General features: G+C 38.3%; 1 protein-coding gene across 4 annotated transcripts in view; it reads right to left on the bottom strand.

The window, feature by feature from the left end:
* Meis1 (Meis homeobox 1) overlaps nt 1–18,755 on the bottom strand; it is a 145,416-nt gene that overhangs the window by 51,577 nt on the left and 75,084 nt on the right. For all 4 annotated transcript variants that reach the window (XM_090336782.1, XM_090336781.1, XM_090336785.1 and 1 more), the window contains one exon: nt 13,006–13,151. In XM_090336782.1, the coding sequence (XP_090192908.1) occupies nt 13,006–13,151 (146 nt within the window). The remainder of the gene's footprint in view (nt 1–13,005; nt 13,152–18,755) is intronic.

Consider the following 18,755-nt stretch of genomic DNA (forward strand, 5'->3'; position numbering starts at 1 on the left):
GGAAAGGGAAGGGGGGAAAACAAGAGATTAGGAGGAGTGAGGGGAGGGAAATGGGAACAAAAACATGAGAAGGGGTATCAATGTGTGGGAAGTATTGCACCTACTACCTGGCGAATATAACTGTAACCCCTCTATACATTACCCTGACAATAAAAAAATTAATTTAAATTTTAAAAAAGAATCAAAGGTAGCAAGAAACAATCTTCTTCCTAATTAAATGCTGTCATCTTTCTTGTATTCCTTATGTCCTTACTAGGTAAAGTGTGGTGTATGGATCAGAAGTGTCAACATGGCTGGGAGAGCATCAGAAACCCAGAATTTCAGGTGCCACCCCCACTGAAACAGAACTTCATTTAAAATAATGTCTCCATACAATCTGAATGCATGTGCAAATTTAGGGGGCCACTGTTTGAAAAGGAGCCAAAGAATCTTCAATTCTGTTATAACTTCCCTGTTCTGATTTTTTTTTCTTCAGAGAGTAGATTTTTCATTCTTTTAAAGTCACTTTTCAAACCTCCTATACATCTCCAAGCACATCTATTGTTAAACTTCTTGATACAAATTCAAGAATTTTGTGAATATAAATGCTAGGTGGAATGAAAAATAAAATTCAAGAAAATATCTTCTATTTAAGAACAGAATAATCATTTTGCTTCTCTATCACCTTAACTGGGAAATGGTTCCAGTGATTGATTGGAATATCATGTTTACATACTGATTTTCAATACCCAGGAACTATGGCTGCTCTATCCTGGGCAAAGAAGGAAGTTGAACAATTATCTTCTAAATTCAGACAGCACAAGGAGATAAACAGGATGCTTCAAGCCAGCTCGATTCTTTCTCTCCAACCATGGGGTACTTTTCTTCCCAAACTACCAAGATAATGATGGCAACCCTCTATCTTATTTTGGGAGTGAAACTCTGCTTTCTTTCTTTCACACCCCTTTTCCCCTTCTTTTCTGTCTCCAACAGTCAACAAACCAGTATGACAGCTACATTTATTTTTTTTTTTAGTTTTAAGTAGTTGTACAAAGGAGTTACCATTCAACAAGTCAGATTATGAGGATAATGTATCTTGATCAATGTCCCAGCATTCTCCACCAGCATTCCCAACAACATCCATCCATTTAAATCATTTCTCTGGATGTTTGTAATGAATTTTCCAAAATGTGAACAATGGATGGGCAAACAACACTTCATTGTTACCCATGAGCCTGTCTTCTTGTTCTCAGAGGCTAATTCCTACCTTTTAGAATACTAGAGTAATATTAATACTCCACCGACTATGACAACCAACCTTCGTGACATGTTACTCATGTTGGTTCAAATGTAAAATACAGCATGTGCAGTCCCGGAGATTAAGTGAATTATAGTGCCACATTTGGATGCTATTTGAGATTTTTCCAAAGGCTCTGGGCATCTACACCTTAATTAAATTTAATTTGGTTTTCCACGAAGAGTGCTATTGAACATATTCACTTCGCCATTCACATCAGCTCAAAATACATCATCTTCATCTCACAACTACAGCCTTATGAAGACGTTTCCATGCGGGAACATTCCAATCTGATTTATGGCGCTATTGCAACAACTAAGCAACTAATCTTCCAGTATAAATGTACCCACATAAGAACAACCTAACTGAAACATATAAATTCCACATACACTTAAAAATATTATTGTGTGTAATTTAATATAGCAGAATGTTTCTGAGCCTACCACCTTGCATGCAAAAGCAGTTTTTCAAGCATTAATACTTAAATGGGTCATAGACAGCACATCTGTCATTCTGTCCTGAAGTCTATGAGGCAAAACCAAGACTATGCTGGCCTATTGATTTTTCTAGCATTTGCTTTAATTTACTTAACCATTGAGAAATCCATCAGTACATAAAGGGCAACTGTCCATTACTGCCTCATTTGCAGACATTTCTTCCCCTTTTTTTGAGGGTTTTTTTGGTAAATATTTCCTTTAAATTGCTATGTGTTTACAGTGTAAAAACGAATTAGGAAAGCGCTCGCACCTGTTTCTGTTCAGTAACGGCTGCACTGAGGTATATGTAACGTGCTTAAAGATAGAATAAATATCTAGACATTATTACATCTCTGTGCAAAGGGTGGTAAATTAGATCCTAATTACATTAACAGGGACTCTGCCTCCCAGCTTAAATTTTACATGAGCACTCTGGAAAAAAAAAATCCACCAGCTCTGCTGTGGTTTCTTTATGAGCTGGTGATTACAGCTACTTCCTATGCGGTCACTAAATATTCTGTTTACAAATAAATGAAGAAGCTTTGAGCCAACTTGCCAGGGTAATAATCTGTTTCTTTTTCTTGTCCCCCCCCTCCCTTCTTCCTAACAAACCCGCGCCCTCATATGCATGGCAACAATCAGGAGTCCTGGCTTCATCTAATTACTCCATCACATAATTTCACAAATTGCTTTGTCACTAGGGAGCCAAGTGCAAAACACGCTCACAGTGGGATTTCAGGCAGCAGCTTTCATTTACTACTCATTCCTTGTTAAATTAAACACAAAAACACCAGTTGTGTGAAAGAAGTCAAAAAGAATGCTCGCAAATGAGCCAGACATGTAGATCTCCTATTTACCATTTCACCAAATGCATGGTTGGCTATAGGCAACTCTAACACGAAGATCCTTTGACCTCACCCGGTTTTATTTCCATGTCCCTGCTACAATCCACCATCCGCAAAAGGGGCTAAGAAGAAATGGGCTTCCCTAGGAAGTAAACTTCATTATCTATCAACAGGAAACATGAGTTTACGAAAAGAAAGAAAACAAAAAACCACAGTGATAGTCTCGAGCCCCTCTCTCCTAGGTCCTTTGTGCGGTGTGAAATGCCTGCCTCGGATTCTCAGAACTGCACAGATATATCAGCATTAGAAGAATCACTCTCAGTCGTTGGAAGGTATAAACAGTGTGCCTTGTTGCTATTCTGGCTAGAAATGAGGCACCAAAATTCCAGTCATCATTAAGAGTTCACAAATGAAAAGATCAGCAGTCAAGTCTGTGCAGTATTTGGTGCTTCCCTTTTCAAGTATTAATGCTGTGCATGTTTCTGAAACACATCAAGATAAATGCTCACCCAGGGCAGTGCGGATGTGGGTGGAAGGAAAAGGGTGCCCAGTGAGTGACATGACTAGAGGGAGTGAACCTGAGGTTACACTCCTGGAAGCTGACATTTTTATATCAACAACTAAACACAGCCACTGGTAATTAAAGGTATTGCTTTGTAGCTCAGGAGCCAATGGGGTCAGGTACCATTTTACATCACAAACCAGTCCGTTATGCATGTAGATTTGCCAGCATTATCTGCACTGGGAGAAGGAGACACATTAGCAGCAGCTGTCTCTCTGCTTTTACACTGAAAATTCTATTCAGACAGACAGGTGGAGTAATTTAAAAGCCAATGTGGTGCAATTTCGATGTGACTAATGTCACTGCCTACTAAAATGCCACCATTACCACTGTTTATGGAAACATTACTAAAATTACATTTTATTCATAAGAATTTTAGGATTCTGGTTATTACGAGCTTTAAAATGATCAGACCTTGGTGTCATACCCCAGAGTGGCAGGCTTAATTCTCCAGGGTTTAAGCAGCAACCTTCTCTGCTGAGAAACAACAGTTGGATTGTAGGTTCAAAAGTAATCGGGGCTGTATAAGAAGCTTTCTTCTATCACTATAAAGCAAATTAAAGACCTAGCTCTTTGGTGTCCTGGCCGCGTGACAGGCCGCACATACATACATACATGTGCATATATATATACATATATATGTATACACACACGCACACACACACACACATATATAGATATAGATATAGATATAGATAGATTTATATACTTAAATTCTGCCTTAGGAGTTTTAGTTAGAATTTGCATGAGGGAAGAGTCTTCACTCCCAAAACACCAGACAGAATTAGTCACAGACATAGGTAGAGATTTGCATATTTCTGTAAGGAAGGAGGAACAGTTGAATGATGTTTAAAATCTGCAGTTCTAACAGTTCAGAAATAGTAAAGATTGTTATAAACCATCAACACCTGTTTTTGTCATTATATGGGCAAATACATCTAGAAAATAATCCAGAAAGAAAAGGCCTATCCTGGACCCTCACCAGTAACCAGGAAGGAAAGTTTTGTTTTTGCCTATGCTAGGGATTGAACTCAGAGCCTGGGTGTGGTCCTCTACCTTTTACATTCAAGGCTAAAGCTCCATCCCTAGCTTTTAGTGGTTAACTTAAGATGAAACTTACGGACATCCCTATCCAATATGGCTGACACATCAGTGCTCTGCCATTATGAAGTTTTATGCCAAACACTTTGGTTCATACTTTTTTATATTAAAAATACAAATTGCCAGGCACCGTGGCTCACGCCTGTAATCCTAGCTACTCAGGAGGCTGAGATCTGAGGATCTCGTTTCAAAGCCAGTTCAGGCACTAAAGTCTGTGAGACGCTTATCTCACCAGAAGTGGCTCTGTGGCTCAAGGAGTATGGTAGTAGCCTTAAGCTGAAGGGCTCAAGGACAATGTCCAGACCCAGTGTTCATGCCCCAGGACCAAAAAAAAATAGCTGTGGAATGAGGTTATAATTAGGCCTTTGAATCCCCACAATAGAATTTGATTGTGTCTATGTGTTTGAGAGGCAACTCAGTAAAAGCTATATGAAAATACAAGTCAAGAAATCCTAGTTCAAACTCAACCAGTTCCTTCATTTTGACCTGGAGAACAATTATCCTGTCTACTTCACAGGATTGTCTTCAGGTTCATGATTATATGAAAATAGTAAGCTTCAAAGAACCATGGAGTTACATACTATAATTTCATTTAGTCTTTTGATCAGTTTTTTCTTTGGTTGCTAAAGGAACAACATGATCCAATTTCACAATAGCAAAGCAAAGTAACATTATGGAGGGAGGAAATAATCTTATTTCTTTTGAAAATGAAGTCATTTTTGTAGAGTTCCTCCCCATGAAGTTTGCAGACTGGCTTTTCTTTCCATAATAGATAAGAATTATTCCTAAATTTCTATAAACTGCACCAGAAACGACCTTCATGATCTCACTAAGGATGAATGTTCATGAGAATAAATGAGCTCTCCTGGCCTCTGGACTTCTGAAGAACATCTAAGACACCAGATTCTCAGGGTCATCGAGTCAGGACAAATGAGAGCATGTGGGGGCTAGCAGGATGCTAGCAACAAAGTGGATTGAAAACTAAGTAAAAAAAAAAAAGACTGACTACAGAATATTAAGAACTGAAAAACAAAGACCCCTATGAAGTTCAAGTTCATACATACTGTCTTTTTGTTTTTCATGAAGACATAATGCAAGTTGGCCATTCCAGCTTAAGTATGTACCAAAAAAGAAATATTGCAGAATATTTCAAACAATATAAGGCCAAGTCATTGGTATCTAATTTGACGTTAACATTTATTAACATCAGGTCATTTCAGGTCTAACCTGTCTTTAGACAGACATTGGTAGCCATGGAATATAATTTGCTAGGTGAAGACATTTTTCAGAGTCTACATAAAACATAGACAGAAAGGTCTTTTAAATGTTAAGGGGAAAAAAACTCTTGGCATAACCCTTCCACTACATTTTTGCACCCAAAGACTCCCCATTGGCCCAGCAAGACAGCAGTATCCTATCAGAATTCTTGAGAGCCTGCAGTGAGCACCAAGCCCACTGAACACACATGCTTTAGTAGGCTCCAGGCTTTGCAAACAGAGGGTCAAGCAATACCAAAACACCAGAAATCATTGCGATGTGAAGCTATACAATCAGTCATCACTGCTACCTTAGAGAACCAATGAAATAATTTTTGCAGCCTCATGGCAATCTGTGTACCACAAGAAAGCACTGGTCAGTGTTTTGTGTTTTGAGCAATATAGTCTCTTACAGAGGCTAGTTATCTCATTATCCTCTGGATTGACATAAGCAGAAATAGAAAAAAATAGACCCCTGATGTCTTAGGGGATTAAAATTTAAAATAGATTGGTTTTCCATAGTCGGAGTGTTAATGAAAACAATGCTATATTCAGAATAATGCTTATATGCCAGTATAAAAGAATACCCATGCATACACAGTCATATTCACACTTTAGTAAGAAACATTGAGTTTGGATGGGATGTTTAGCCTCCACACATTATCCTAAATTCTATGGTGTCTAGAATTACTTCTACTGACAAATGAAGCACAAAAGAAAATGCTGAATTTTTTACTTTATTTTTTTTGAAGTAAAACCATCAAATTCTTCTAAGATTATGATGCCAAAGATTTACCATCCCATCCTTATTTCCTCATTCTTTTGTAAGCCCCCTGAATTCATTTCATTGTTACAGGTTTTGCTTTATCAATTTCCACTTCCATCTGCAAGGAAACAGAAAAGAGACCCACCACTCTGAAACCCCAGGTCACACTCTGTATCCCAGAAGATGGCAGAATATGACCAAGATGGCAGACAAAAGCTAAATTGCCATCTTTCCAATGGCATATTTAAGATACTTGCTCTCTTGCTCTATCTTTTTCTATTATCTTTACATATCATAAATAGATATGTATTCATATATGTGTATGTATGCAAACACACCTGCTTTTACTTCAGTTAACCCTTCATACTACGAACAAGAAAGCTCCTTAGCTTGCTTGCTTGCTTCTTTCCTCCTTCTTCATTTTTTCTTTCTTTTATTTTGTTTGTCTTCTTACTTGTTTGTCTCAAGCAGGGTCTCAATTTACCTAAGCTTCCCAGGCTGGCCTTGAACTCTTCAACTCTCCTGCCTCTGTGTCCCAAGTGTGACAGTGATGACAGCTGTGAGCCACCTCCTATTTCTAAGAGTCTTAAATATGAAGAAAATAAAGTGACTCATCTAATACAAATTTCCTAAAAGTTGCCTTCAGTTACTATTAAACAAAAACATATAGCCACACATATACATGTGCCCAAATTTTATCTGGGGATGAGCAATGATATATTCATCGACCAAGTTTGCTATCTTATCCTGCTGAATGTATTGTCACTAATTGGAATAAAAAGAACACATGATGTTGATATATGCTTTGAAGTATAAATGGCTGGCTTGTGTTCAAACAATCATGTGCAAAGGAACCATCAACCTAATAAATCCTGCTTATGTGGCCACTTTTGTTTTGAACTTAATCTTTTATTTAATTAATCCAATTAAGAGGCAATCAGAGGAGCCAGGGCTGTAGCTCAGTGGTAGAGCACTTGCCTAATGGCCCTAGTTCCTAGTGCAACAGCAACAATTAAAAAGAAAAAAAAATATCAGGAAACAAAGAATTGTATGTCTTTTTCCCTTAGCTTTGGAAACAGAAGGGACACTTTTATAATAATTGCCAGCCAGACTCTATAAAAGTTTCATAGAAAAGCACTAATCACCAATGAAGTTAATAAACATCTAATTTGACTAAGCTCAAGAAGTACAATCACAACCAGAAATTAACTTAGAGCCCCTACCACAGCCCTTTTATTTGAGTACCAAGTATCTGGATCATAGGCAATTTTAAAGTTGGACTTTTGTTTTTACTTTCGATTGTTTTTCCCTGCTCCTGCCCCTTCTTCAATGGACAGTAGTTACCCCAGGTCAGAGGTGCATAGCCAGGGGTGGGGAAGAAAAGCGGGGCCAATGGGAAGGATGTGGGGAAGGATGGGAGAGAGCTTTGCCAGGTCACTAATGGCCTCTGGGGCAACAACTTGGAGAGCAGGCTGATGCTTTCCCCTTTGATCTTCTAATTCACAATAATCATTAGTATTAACTCTGATTCTTCTGGGTGAAGAATTCCAGCTGTAGCCTTTTCAGTTTACCTGACCTAAGAAAATTCATCACCCATTCCATTAGGATTTCAATAACTAGCTAAGAAAAAGGAGGCAGTTGCCCCAAAATCTGGAAGCCACCCTCATCATGATTAGAGTGTATAGGGCATATCATACAAGAATTAGAGCATTCCCATATTCCTTCAAGGAAATAGATAATCCACTCCATTTCTCCCGGAAAACAGATGATTCCCACTTGAGTGAGAAATAACCAGAATCCTGATATAATCAGAGTTGAAATAGACTATCTTCAAAGTAGCAGAGATCATTTAAGATTAAGAGAGGGCTTTTTCATTCAAGTCTGAGTTACTTTCAGCAAAACATAGCTTTGCTCAAAGGACATGATAAATGACAATTATTTATAAGGGGAAGAAACTAACTACAAAGATATTCTTATATATTGAAAAGAGCTCACATAAAATGTGGTATATGAACATCTGAAAGGAAAACCATTTCATTCCTTCATATATTCCCAGGTATTTTAATTTAATTGTATATTTGCAGGAAACATGGAGTAAAGTAGGAATCAAAGTTACCTGGCAGGCTAGAGATGTAACTCAATGATACAGGACCTACTTAGCCTGCATGAGGAGGTCATAGGTTAGGTGCCCAGATCGATGACAACAAGACAACAACAACAGCAAAAGAATTCCTGATTATTGTCTAAAAACCACTTATCTTGGCCCAGACACATGAATCTGAAGGTGGATTAAGTCTAGTCTTTAAAAGGGATTGTCTTTCTCAAAAGCTTTGTATCACTCTGACTGGTATTTTAGGCAAGAATTCATCCATCCATCTGGTTGAACTTTCCCCCACCCCATTGCTCTCAACAATGGCCCACTTCTTTCAGAACAGGGAGCTGAAGAAAGGAAGCAACTCACAAGAAGAAAACACCATCTACTGTAAACATATGGGGCTACCGACAGGTCCTTCTGTTTTTTGACTTTTCACTCACCTTGATTAACCAGCTGTGTTATCTGAATATCAATTAGGTATACCTTTTAAATATAACAATAGACCATGGTTTAGAGGGTAATTGTTCTATACTTGCAAGCAGAGATATGACACTAAGATGTCTCCAACAAATCTTGTTACCAAAAGTAAAACCAATGAAGCAACATCTGTCTCTTCTAGAACATTCAATTCCCAATTCAATTCCATTTACTCCATCCTTAAGAGTGGCAAACCCGCAGGGCGCTTTTCATCTAATAGTGTTTCTATGGAAACGCCATTCTCAACCTGGAAGATTCTCCAACCCCTCATATTGGCATTATCCATAACAAAGGAAAAGTCCTATAAATCAGAAATCGCTGACATAGATTGGTCACACTCATACAAACATATTTTTCCAGGCTAGAAGTTCACACACATAAAATAATGAAATAAAAGAAAAGAAAAACATATTGCGAAGTCTAACCCAAATGTATAACAGAAGTGAAAAGTCAGGGTCAGAATGTGAATTTTAAAAATCAGTTCACTTTAGGCATCATCTCTCCTAGGGAAATTACAGGATTACTACTTTACTGGGAAGTGCCAGATAGGTTTTTGGTTTTTTTTTTTTTTTCAGCATAATCTGCCAGGATTTGTTTCCAATACTTCCATTCTCTCTCACTTTCAGGGTACCTGAGATACACAATCCTTCTTTACAGGAGGGTGTTTATTGGTGGAAAAATAATCCAACATCCTCAAGAAGGGGAAGAATGCTTTTAAAAAAGCATTCTAATATGACATTAGTCAAACTGGCTGTGACTCATAGACAAATATTAAGTACTTAGTAATTGTTTGCAATAATTAATCTTCAGACAAATGCAAGTATTTCTAATAATAAATGCTTTTATTTCCTTTCTAATTTTCTCTCATTATCTAAATCATGTCAGTCATTCTTTTCAATTGTAGGGAATCGTTTCACTTAAGAAACCTTTTCTACTTATCAAGACTGGCAAATGTTCAGCTAAATCTAAACCCGGAAATTTACTACACTGAAATTTCTTTTTATTCCATAACCACCAAAGTTTAAAAGTTGTTTCCTTTTCTTTTATTATTTTCATTATGCAGAAGGTCTGTGCAATTCAGCTTGCTAGAGACTGAGTCCAAGAATAAGCCTTTAGTTTTCTCCTTGGGTTAGTAAAATGTGCTACTGATTAAATCTACCTGGGGAAATCTTCAGGGCAGTGCTTTTTTTTTCTTTTTTTCTTTTGCTCATGCAGCTTGAGTTGGAATGTCCTATTTTACTCCTCTGACACACTAATGCTTGAAAGGCCTTTTAAGAGCAGATTTTTAATGAAAAGATGTATCCATTTATTTTCAAGAGCACAAAAAATAGCAGTTTGCTTTCAATAAGGTGTATGAAACTTTGTGCCACTGGGCATCTAAAAATATTCATTTATAATTTGCTCATAAATTGTTATTGCTATTGTTTTAATTAGCCAGAGTTTCAATTGCTCTTTTATATCAAGTAAGATTTGGAAAGGAAAATTGCATTAATCACATAGCAATAATGTGATCATTTAAAATGTGTACATACTCTTCCTAATGAAATGGGTGTCCCTGAAGAATCTCTCAGACCCTGAAATAAAGTTACTAAGGGATGACTACTATCATGCCAATACTTACACTTGGAAAAACAACAAAACTCCTCTTTAAAAGGACAGTTCTCTTTTTTCCCATAGAGTTTATTGGAATTAGCTTCTGTCCATAAATGCATCTGAGCAGTTCAAGAAGAATAAGAACAAGGAAAAGGGTGTTCTTTCTAAATGGAAATATGCTTGTTTCTTGATATTTAAGAAATCTTTCTCATGAAGGGGAAATGTTCATGTCTCTTCTCTGCTCTTTAAACGATGTTATGAGAGAAATTAGCTTTTTAGTGACTATTACCATTACTCAGTATTTCTGAATGAGCAGATGGTATTAGATTGGATACAGGAGTTGGAAATATTCAATGCAAACCACAGGGTAACTTGGATAAAAATTCATAGAAAGCCAAGAGAGAAGAGGAAGCACTTTCCCTATCAGGATAGTAACACAAGCCAGGAGAGACCTACATCCAAAAGCATAGCAGGCAGCTCACAGATGATGTCTAAGTTGCCCAAGAATCCATAGTCCACATAAGCCTTGCTGATGATTAGAAAGGATATCTCTTGTTTTTAGTTTATTTTTATGAAAAGGTACTAGAGCTCTCTGCAAGGTTCTTCACACAGCCATGGCCGGGAAAAATTGGCAGAGGACTAAAATACCTTGGTTTTCTCTCTCCTAATTCTGTCTAAATTTGATTCTGTTTTATTCAGGGACACCCTCAGCTCCAAGTCAAGCAAAAGCTCCTTGGTAGATTGACATGGGGGGGGGGGGCGCTAAGAAAATCTGTTTGCTTTTCCTAATAGGGTAAAAAGTAGAAATCATTTGGTTGTGAGTTCAGACCCATCCGGCCTCTTTTTCCACATTCCAAAGCAGGCCAGCTGGTAAGCTCTGATAAGGGAACCATCAGCATCCTTCATGAGCATCTGTGAATAATTGTCACTTTTTTTCTAGAAGCCTTACTTATTTAATACCCTATAAACTTGGTACCCTAGGCCTCTTTTCCTCTACTTTGGTAGTGATTGATATTCTTCATCAGGAAACTTGCACAAGGCAGATCTCAGAACATGTACCCACATGCAAGAAACATCCAAGGAGCAATAGTACTTGTATCAGACCTCAGGGAAAACAAACACAATGTCAAAATCCTAACAGCTAAAACAAACTGAATCCTCAACTAATTTCCAGTATTAGCCAACTCCTAAAGTTTAAATAATGATGATCAGTATCATCCAGGGAGTGTTTGGAATCAGAGTATGAAGAAAATGGAAGAAACAACTAATTTTTGTGTAATTCCTATTAGTCTCTGGTTTTGTCTTATTCCCCAATGCTAGAAAATAGGGCTAATTCAATCCTTAAGGGTGGTTGGAGTCACAGCCCCCTATCTAGAGGATCTGAATCCAGGGACCTGCAGATGGCCCCTGAGTTTGTCTTCTCAGTACCAGGACATTTTACTGAGAAACAGGGCTTGAAACATGCACAAGGAATGAGGGCCATAAGTCCTCAGACTTGGTTGTGATGAGAGGCAATTAACCTTGATATTTAAGGGATAAATGACTTCAGGAAGAAAGTCCATGCTAAAAATAGTAACAGAAAAGATTTGCTCCTGACATGAATAAAAACAAGTCAGAAGAGTTTTTAACCTCCATTCATCTTTGTAGTTCAGCCCATCTGAATTCATCCCTTTTCCTCTAGTCAACAATTTTGCTGATGTTTTCAATATTATTTTACCCATACATTTTAATGTTGGCTTCATCTCCTTAGATGTCATTTAATCCACATGCCCTTACAAAAATATCCACCAAAATATTATGATTATAAATATTTTGAACATGAAATTCATTCAGAACAATAACCAAACAAAACAAATCCCTTGGTGGCCTAAAGCCCCAACTCTCCAGTTTCTCACTTCTCCAGGAGAATTCCTGCAGTGAAAACAGCAGTACTCACACAGACAATATAAACTGTGACTCTGCTTGAAAAGACACAGGGGACTACACAGGAAGCTTTGACTGCATATTGCTGTTTTCCTTTACAGTTCTGAATGCAGGGACAACTTTCACTGGGGAGTTCTGACTCATGAATGTTCTGCAATGGAAGCTGGCATATTCAAGCCACTTAACAGCAAATCATGTGATTGTCTAGGCATTGCAACATAATTTACATTTTTGTGGACCATCCACCATAAAGGTTCACCAGGGCATTGATTATAGCTATTTTCTGTCGCGCTGAGTGGGTCTCATTTTCTTCACAGAGGACCTGGTTCTAAGTACTTCACAATTCCTCTTAGAAAAGTAACATTCACATTTCACACTTAAAATTACCAGTGCATATGAGCTCCTATGCCTTAAAACTTAAGAACATTAACCAAATTGCAATAGTGAACTTCAAATGGAATTCCTCATTTGAGTTGTAAATACCTAGGAAACAGTGCTAACACTTTGGTAAAAAGCTGTGGGAACACAGTGCTTTATGAAATATTCCAAGTCTAGAGGGATCATTTTTTCTTCCTCGATCAAAACTGGTTCATCGCCCATATTTAGTTTACATATGTCATTTAGAATCCACTTACTGTTAGATGCTGGAACAGCCACGCCCTCATGATATTTGTGGCTACTTTGGGAAAGATGCCACGCTTTTTGTGACGCTTTTTGTCCTTATCAGGGTCATCATCGTCACCTGTGCTGGGGGAAGCTACACTGTTGTCCAAGCCATCACCTGCAAACATAGTGAATCAAATTTTGACTGATGCTACCTTGACATGCTTTATGCAAATAGAATGCCTTTGGATATAAACAAAACCAAAAGAGCAATTTAAATGATTAATAGTTTCTTTGCTACTTTTTTTTTTCCTTTTTTTTTCAAGACAGAGAAAGAACAAGGCCTAGGCTCAAAATTAATCAGGTCTAAAGCGCTTCTTCCAAAGAACAGTGCTGAAGGTCAAGGGGAATGGGGGGGAAATAGCCAATCTCTTTAGTGGCTTTGTTGCCATGGTAATTACTCCGTATCTATGAGTCATGGGATGTGTACCTCTAATTGAGGAGTTAAACATGGTGCCAGTCATTACCAATGTGGCTCTCACAGCCTGGATATTTCAAATTCACATATAGTCATTGATGGCAACTTGTGAGTTTTATTTAAGATAACAATTATTTCCACCAGTGATCTGTTTCAAGACTAAACAAGAATGGGGTAGGTAAACCAACATATAAACAGTTTGTCAAAGGCATACTTCAGGTAAAATGTAACTTTTTTATTGTAGGAAGAGTGTCAGGTTTAGTAAGGGGAACCATCTAGCCTAATTCTTTAACTAGAAAACAATTGCTATTTAAATAAAAGAAAGCAATGTTAAATGAACAGTAAGTTAGAACTGGTGAGACTAATAGTCCAAGCAAGTTCTAAAATGTCTTCCAAATTTTAATTTTTCTCATGGAAAGTGAGCTGATTCAACATATTCTTCTACATTGGATCCTATTTTTTCTACTGATTTTTGTTCTAAGATTTAAATTATTTCTCCTAGAAAATATCTTGGCTCTATGACACCATAAAATTTTAAATATAATATTCCTTTTACAATGCCATTTTCAATAAGAAAAAAGTGAAATTTCTCCCCATGTTATTGCCATGGCCAAAATAAGGAGATTTTTTTTTTTTGTCTTGACACCAAAGTCAAATAATGACAGTAACTAATTGAACAGACTAATTTCACCATTAATCAGTAGCTACACTGTGTTAAACATTTTCCTCCAACAGCTACCTGGACCTCTACTAGCCGGGGACAGGTTTACTAGGGCCCACAAAGAATAACCACAGCCAAGCTTGGAAATGTGATAACCATATACCACAGAGTACAGTCACCTGGTTAAACAAGCCCTTGGAGAACAGTCTATATGCCCTTAGGAACCTAAAACTTTGGTAAGAGAAGTCTTCTGGTGACTACATATTTACATTTCATTTGCATGGCTTCATGAACATCTCTGTTTCTCAATCTTCCCCTTAAGGTCCTACATACGAAAGAATTCTCCATTTTGACTTCAGTATTCCAGTGTAGCCTAGAGTAGTTACTGTCCTTAGCAGCTCCTGCAGAAACAACCCCACCTCCTCCAAAACTAAGAAAAGTGAACCCTTCAATATGTTCTCATACTACTTTTGACTCTGTTGGACTGAGCTGAAAATGAAAAACTGTGCAGCTTGAGGAACATACCAGTTTCAACATTTTTTTAATATTTTTTATTGTATTTAATAAAAGGGTTACATGATATTTGCCAGATAGAAGGTGCATTAGTTCACATACATTGATACCCTTCCACATGTCTTGGTCCCCATTACCCTCCCCCCCTCTTGGTTTTCCCCCCTTCCCTGTCCAATTTCAAGTCAGTATCAACATTTTTACTACAGTTACAGTAAGGACATGGATGCGAAACTTATGTAGAACTTCTCTGAAATTAGATTTTATTCATTTAAAATCTATACGTTCATTTTATTTAAAATTTCTATGTGCTGAGAAAGTTCCCCAGAATCATAGTCTGGATTCTTAGTGGAAAAGGTCACAAAGACACCCCCACAACCCAACTTCAAAACCGTTATCCATCATTTCAAGTCCAGTATTTTCCTGACTGGCTTACAGTCATGTAACTGGAAAAGGAGGTGTTGAGCTCTGATACCCAACATCCCCAAATCAATTGCCTATCACCCTACCCAATTCTTTATTTGCATAACCGAGTGTTTTATGAGAAGTCTCTTTGGATTTGCCTAATAAATTCTTTGAAAGTCCAATACTTAAAAAGGCTTTTTATACAGAGAAGCAATTCACCATATAAAATAACAATTCATTGAAGAAACATGAGAAAAGAAAATAACTCTACCACATTTAAATTTCGATGGGCCAATCCACTCTCAATATGCACAAGATAACCAAAGGAAAGAAGCATATTACTGGATCATTGATTAAAAATGAAAAGCATCGAACCTAACAATACTGTTCCCTCCCCCTTCCCATCTCTCCAGGATTGTTTTCCACCTCAAAAATAAAATAAAAATAGCCTTTTTATCCATCTCAAACCCCTTCAGATTAATTTAGCAAGTGATGCCTAGTGCCAGCCTAGAAGAGAATTCATTGATAATTTATGGAAATATCTACTATAATCCAGCTGAGATGACTTTTTTTTCCAGCTTTGTGCATCAATAGATAATCAAGGCCTTAAAGCAGCCTTAGCTTCCCATTACCTCAGGCAAAAGAATTCCTGAAAGCCTGCCTTGAGGGCACCTGAATTATATACTCCATTAGGAGAGGGAGGCTTTCTGCATTCCATGTGTAACACTCACCAGAACCTTTCCTGTTTATTTCTGCTATATGAAAGCAGAAGCATTAGGAACAGAATTTTTTAAGTAAAGACTTATGTAGATACAATGAAGAAACCCTCCAAGCAGGAGCCAGATCACCCCCTTCAGTCCCTGGCAGTGACCTCTTCTGAATAAAAGGTTTCCATTACATCATTAGCTCAAGCCAAAAACAGCCTTGGCTTAATGCACAGTTTGTTCTTCCTACTGTTTTTAGGCAAATACAGCTACTTTACTCCCATCTGGGAGGGAAATGACACTGCTGGGTTGTAATCTAAGACAAGATTTTCATTGGAAGCAAATGCTTTCAATCCAGTGTAAATACTGGTGCATGTTCAGAGAGGACTAAAACAATAAACCCTGCGCCTTCCCAACACAGTGAGGGAAATAGAGACGAAGAGGAAGGAGAAGAGCATAATAAAACAGCCGATTCTAAAAGCAAACACTTTCATAGATTTTAATAAATTGTTTAACCTCTTCCACTTTCAAAAATTGAAAATTGATCTCAGAACGTCTGGACCTTAGAGGAGAGACTAAATGGTCAATTGTACCTTTAACATTTCCATTCACTCTGCAATTTAATACAGTCACCCCTCTATGCAGTCTCCAGAGGATTTATTTCCTCTTTTAAATGTTTTTTTTGTATTTATTCTTCTGTTGGTTTGGTTTTTGTTTTTTTTTTTTTTTTTTGTAAGATCACTACACAAACTTGGTGGACTGCCGGTCAACCACATGGCACCGGGCAGAGGCTCTGAAGCACATTTGTAAAATGTCAGCAGTGACTTCATTCCTGGAGCTGACTTCTTCTGCTGCCAAAATGAAGGCAAACTGAAAAGGTGGAAATAATCATAAAAATGATGCTAGTCCATAAACAAGCTTACAGCCTCATTAGGATAGCAGTAGGCTCCAGTGGGTGATTTATGCTCGTTTTGCTGATGCTATGAGGAAATGCCATAGGGCGACTTTAGCCCACTGCTAATGGCTTCTGACAGCTTCTTAGCAACTAGTGCAAGCAACGTTGTGGCGTTTGCTAGTGACAGAAACCGAAAATGTCATATCATCTGCCCATGTGTCATGAAGTCCGCGTGGCAATTAACTAGTAGGCCAGTGACTGAGGGGCCAGAGGCTCCTGAAAATGGCCTTTGGCTATGCAGAGGGAGTGTTGGGTGGGTACCGCGCACGTGTGCACTCTGTTCCACATGGGCAACACAGGAATGCAGAAATCTACTCCCTGCAACTTCCTGGGTTCTGATGAGACCCAGCTAACTCAAATGCTCATCTTCCACTGACTGATGTGATTCTGTAGGCTCCTGTCTCTCTCTGGACACAGGGCCCAGTACCGTGAGAAGTCCCTAGGTCGACCTGCTTTGCTGTGACCATCCCAAATGGCTCCTAATTGGCCATACCTGGTTTTCTACTTGTGGATGCTGGATTCTAAGGTGCTAGCTCTGTCTCTGCTCCCTTCACAAATTAGTCTAAAAGGATTTAAGATCACTGAAGCAGACTCCTTGCCTGTCAGATTTCAAGGAGCAAAACGAACTCTGTACAGCAACAAAACATTCTTAAAAAAAAGAAAGAAAGAAAAAGAAACAGGCTTTTAACAAGCCAGAGGAGACTCTTGGCCACACTTTTCAGTTTCCGAGCTATCAAAACCACGCACTGTATGTCAAACTGTCAAACCTTTCAGTGTGGGCCATTTGCCCTTTCAAATAATATTTAAGAATTGTTTTTACAAAATTTTATAGGCCATGGTCTAGTGAAAGAGGCCAACGAACAAAGAAAGGAATTTGTACTACAATTCGTCTATGGACAATTTCTTGTGAGACCTGGGCTGGTCCCCACGGAGCAAGGCAGGTGACCTGTGGCAGCTCCCAGGCTGTCAGAGGGCTCAGATTTCAAACACACTCAACTCAAACACCCTGAGTCGCCTATTTAAGCATGCCCGGGCATTTAGACAGTGCTATCTCTTGCCTTTCAAGGCGGGATAAAGCGGCATTTATCGTATTCAGGCCATTCAATGGGTCAGTCTGACCGTGTCAGCAGGGGCTCCTCTCTGGCAGGTCAAAGCTCGGCTCCCATTTTTCTCTCCCTGCTAACTCCCTCCTTCCCCACAGGCCTGCCATTCCCAAAAACCTACTCTGGAGTGAGGAGAAAAAAAAAAAAAAAAAAAAAACCAACCCAGAGCCTCTAAAATTTACATCACAACTAATCGGAACTCCCAGGGTCTGTGGGCCAATGAGCCTTCTGTCAAGGGGGCTCTGTATCTCACAGACAAAACTCATAATTGGGGAAATGAACTTTCAACTACCAGGGCAAATGAATGTGTAAGGTTGGGGACCCTCTTGTTTTACTAGAAACTAAGCTGGAAGCCACTGAATACTTGGGACCATTTTCAATTACAATTTTGAATGGAAACCTCCTAGTTTGAGGTTGTACTTTATCTTTAGCCATTCATTTTCTCCTTATTACAGTGTTTAATCCTGTGTTCCCAGGCACCCATGGCGCATGGTTGTAAATCTTAGCTGAGATCTGAGAATCAAGGTTTAAATCCATCCAGGGTGGAAAAATCTGTAGACTCCAGTTAACCAGTGAATGCCTAAAATAGAGTGTAGCTCAAGTAGTACATCATCAACCTTGAGTAAAAGAAAAATCCGAGTATAGGTGTAAGGTCCTAATTTCAAGCCCCACTACTAGCACACACACATACATAAATACACACACACACACACACACACACACACACACACACATGCATTTCCCCCCAAAGTACCTAGATTCGAGAACCAACACCACTGACAAATATCTGTATCTGTCTTGAACATTGTTCAAATGATCAATTCAAAAGCATGTATGTGTATCTCAGGTTGTATGATGGCTCAATTTTCATGCAAATAGGGATGCTGTCACACATCTTGACAACAAAAGCACAGCATTAGAGTTTGCTTTTGTTTTATGTTTTCTCCTACAATGAGAAAATATGGC

The sequence above is a fragment of the Megascapheus bottae genome, chromosome 7 (assembly GCF_031878675.1).
Source record: "Megascapheus bottae isolate mThoBot1 chromosome 7, mThoBot2.hap1, whole genome shotgun sequence".
In the NCBI taxonomy this organism is placed as follows: Eukaryota; Metazoa; Chordata; class Mammalia; order Rodentia; family Geomyidae; genus Megascapheus; species Megascapheus bottae.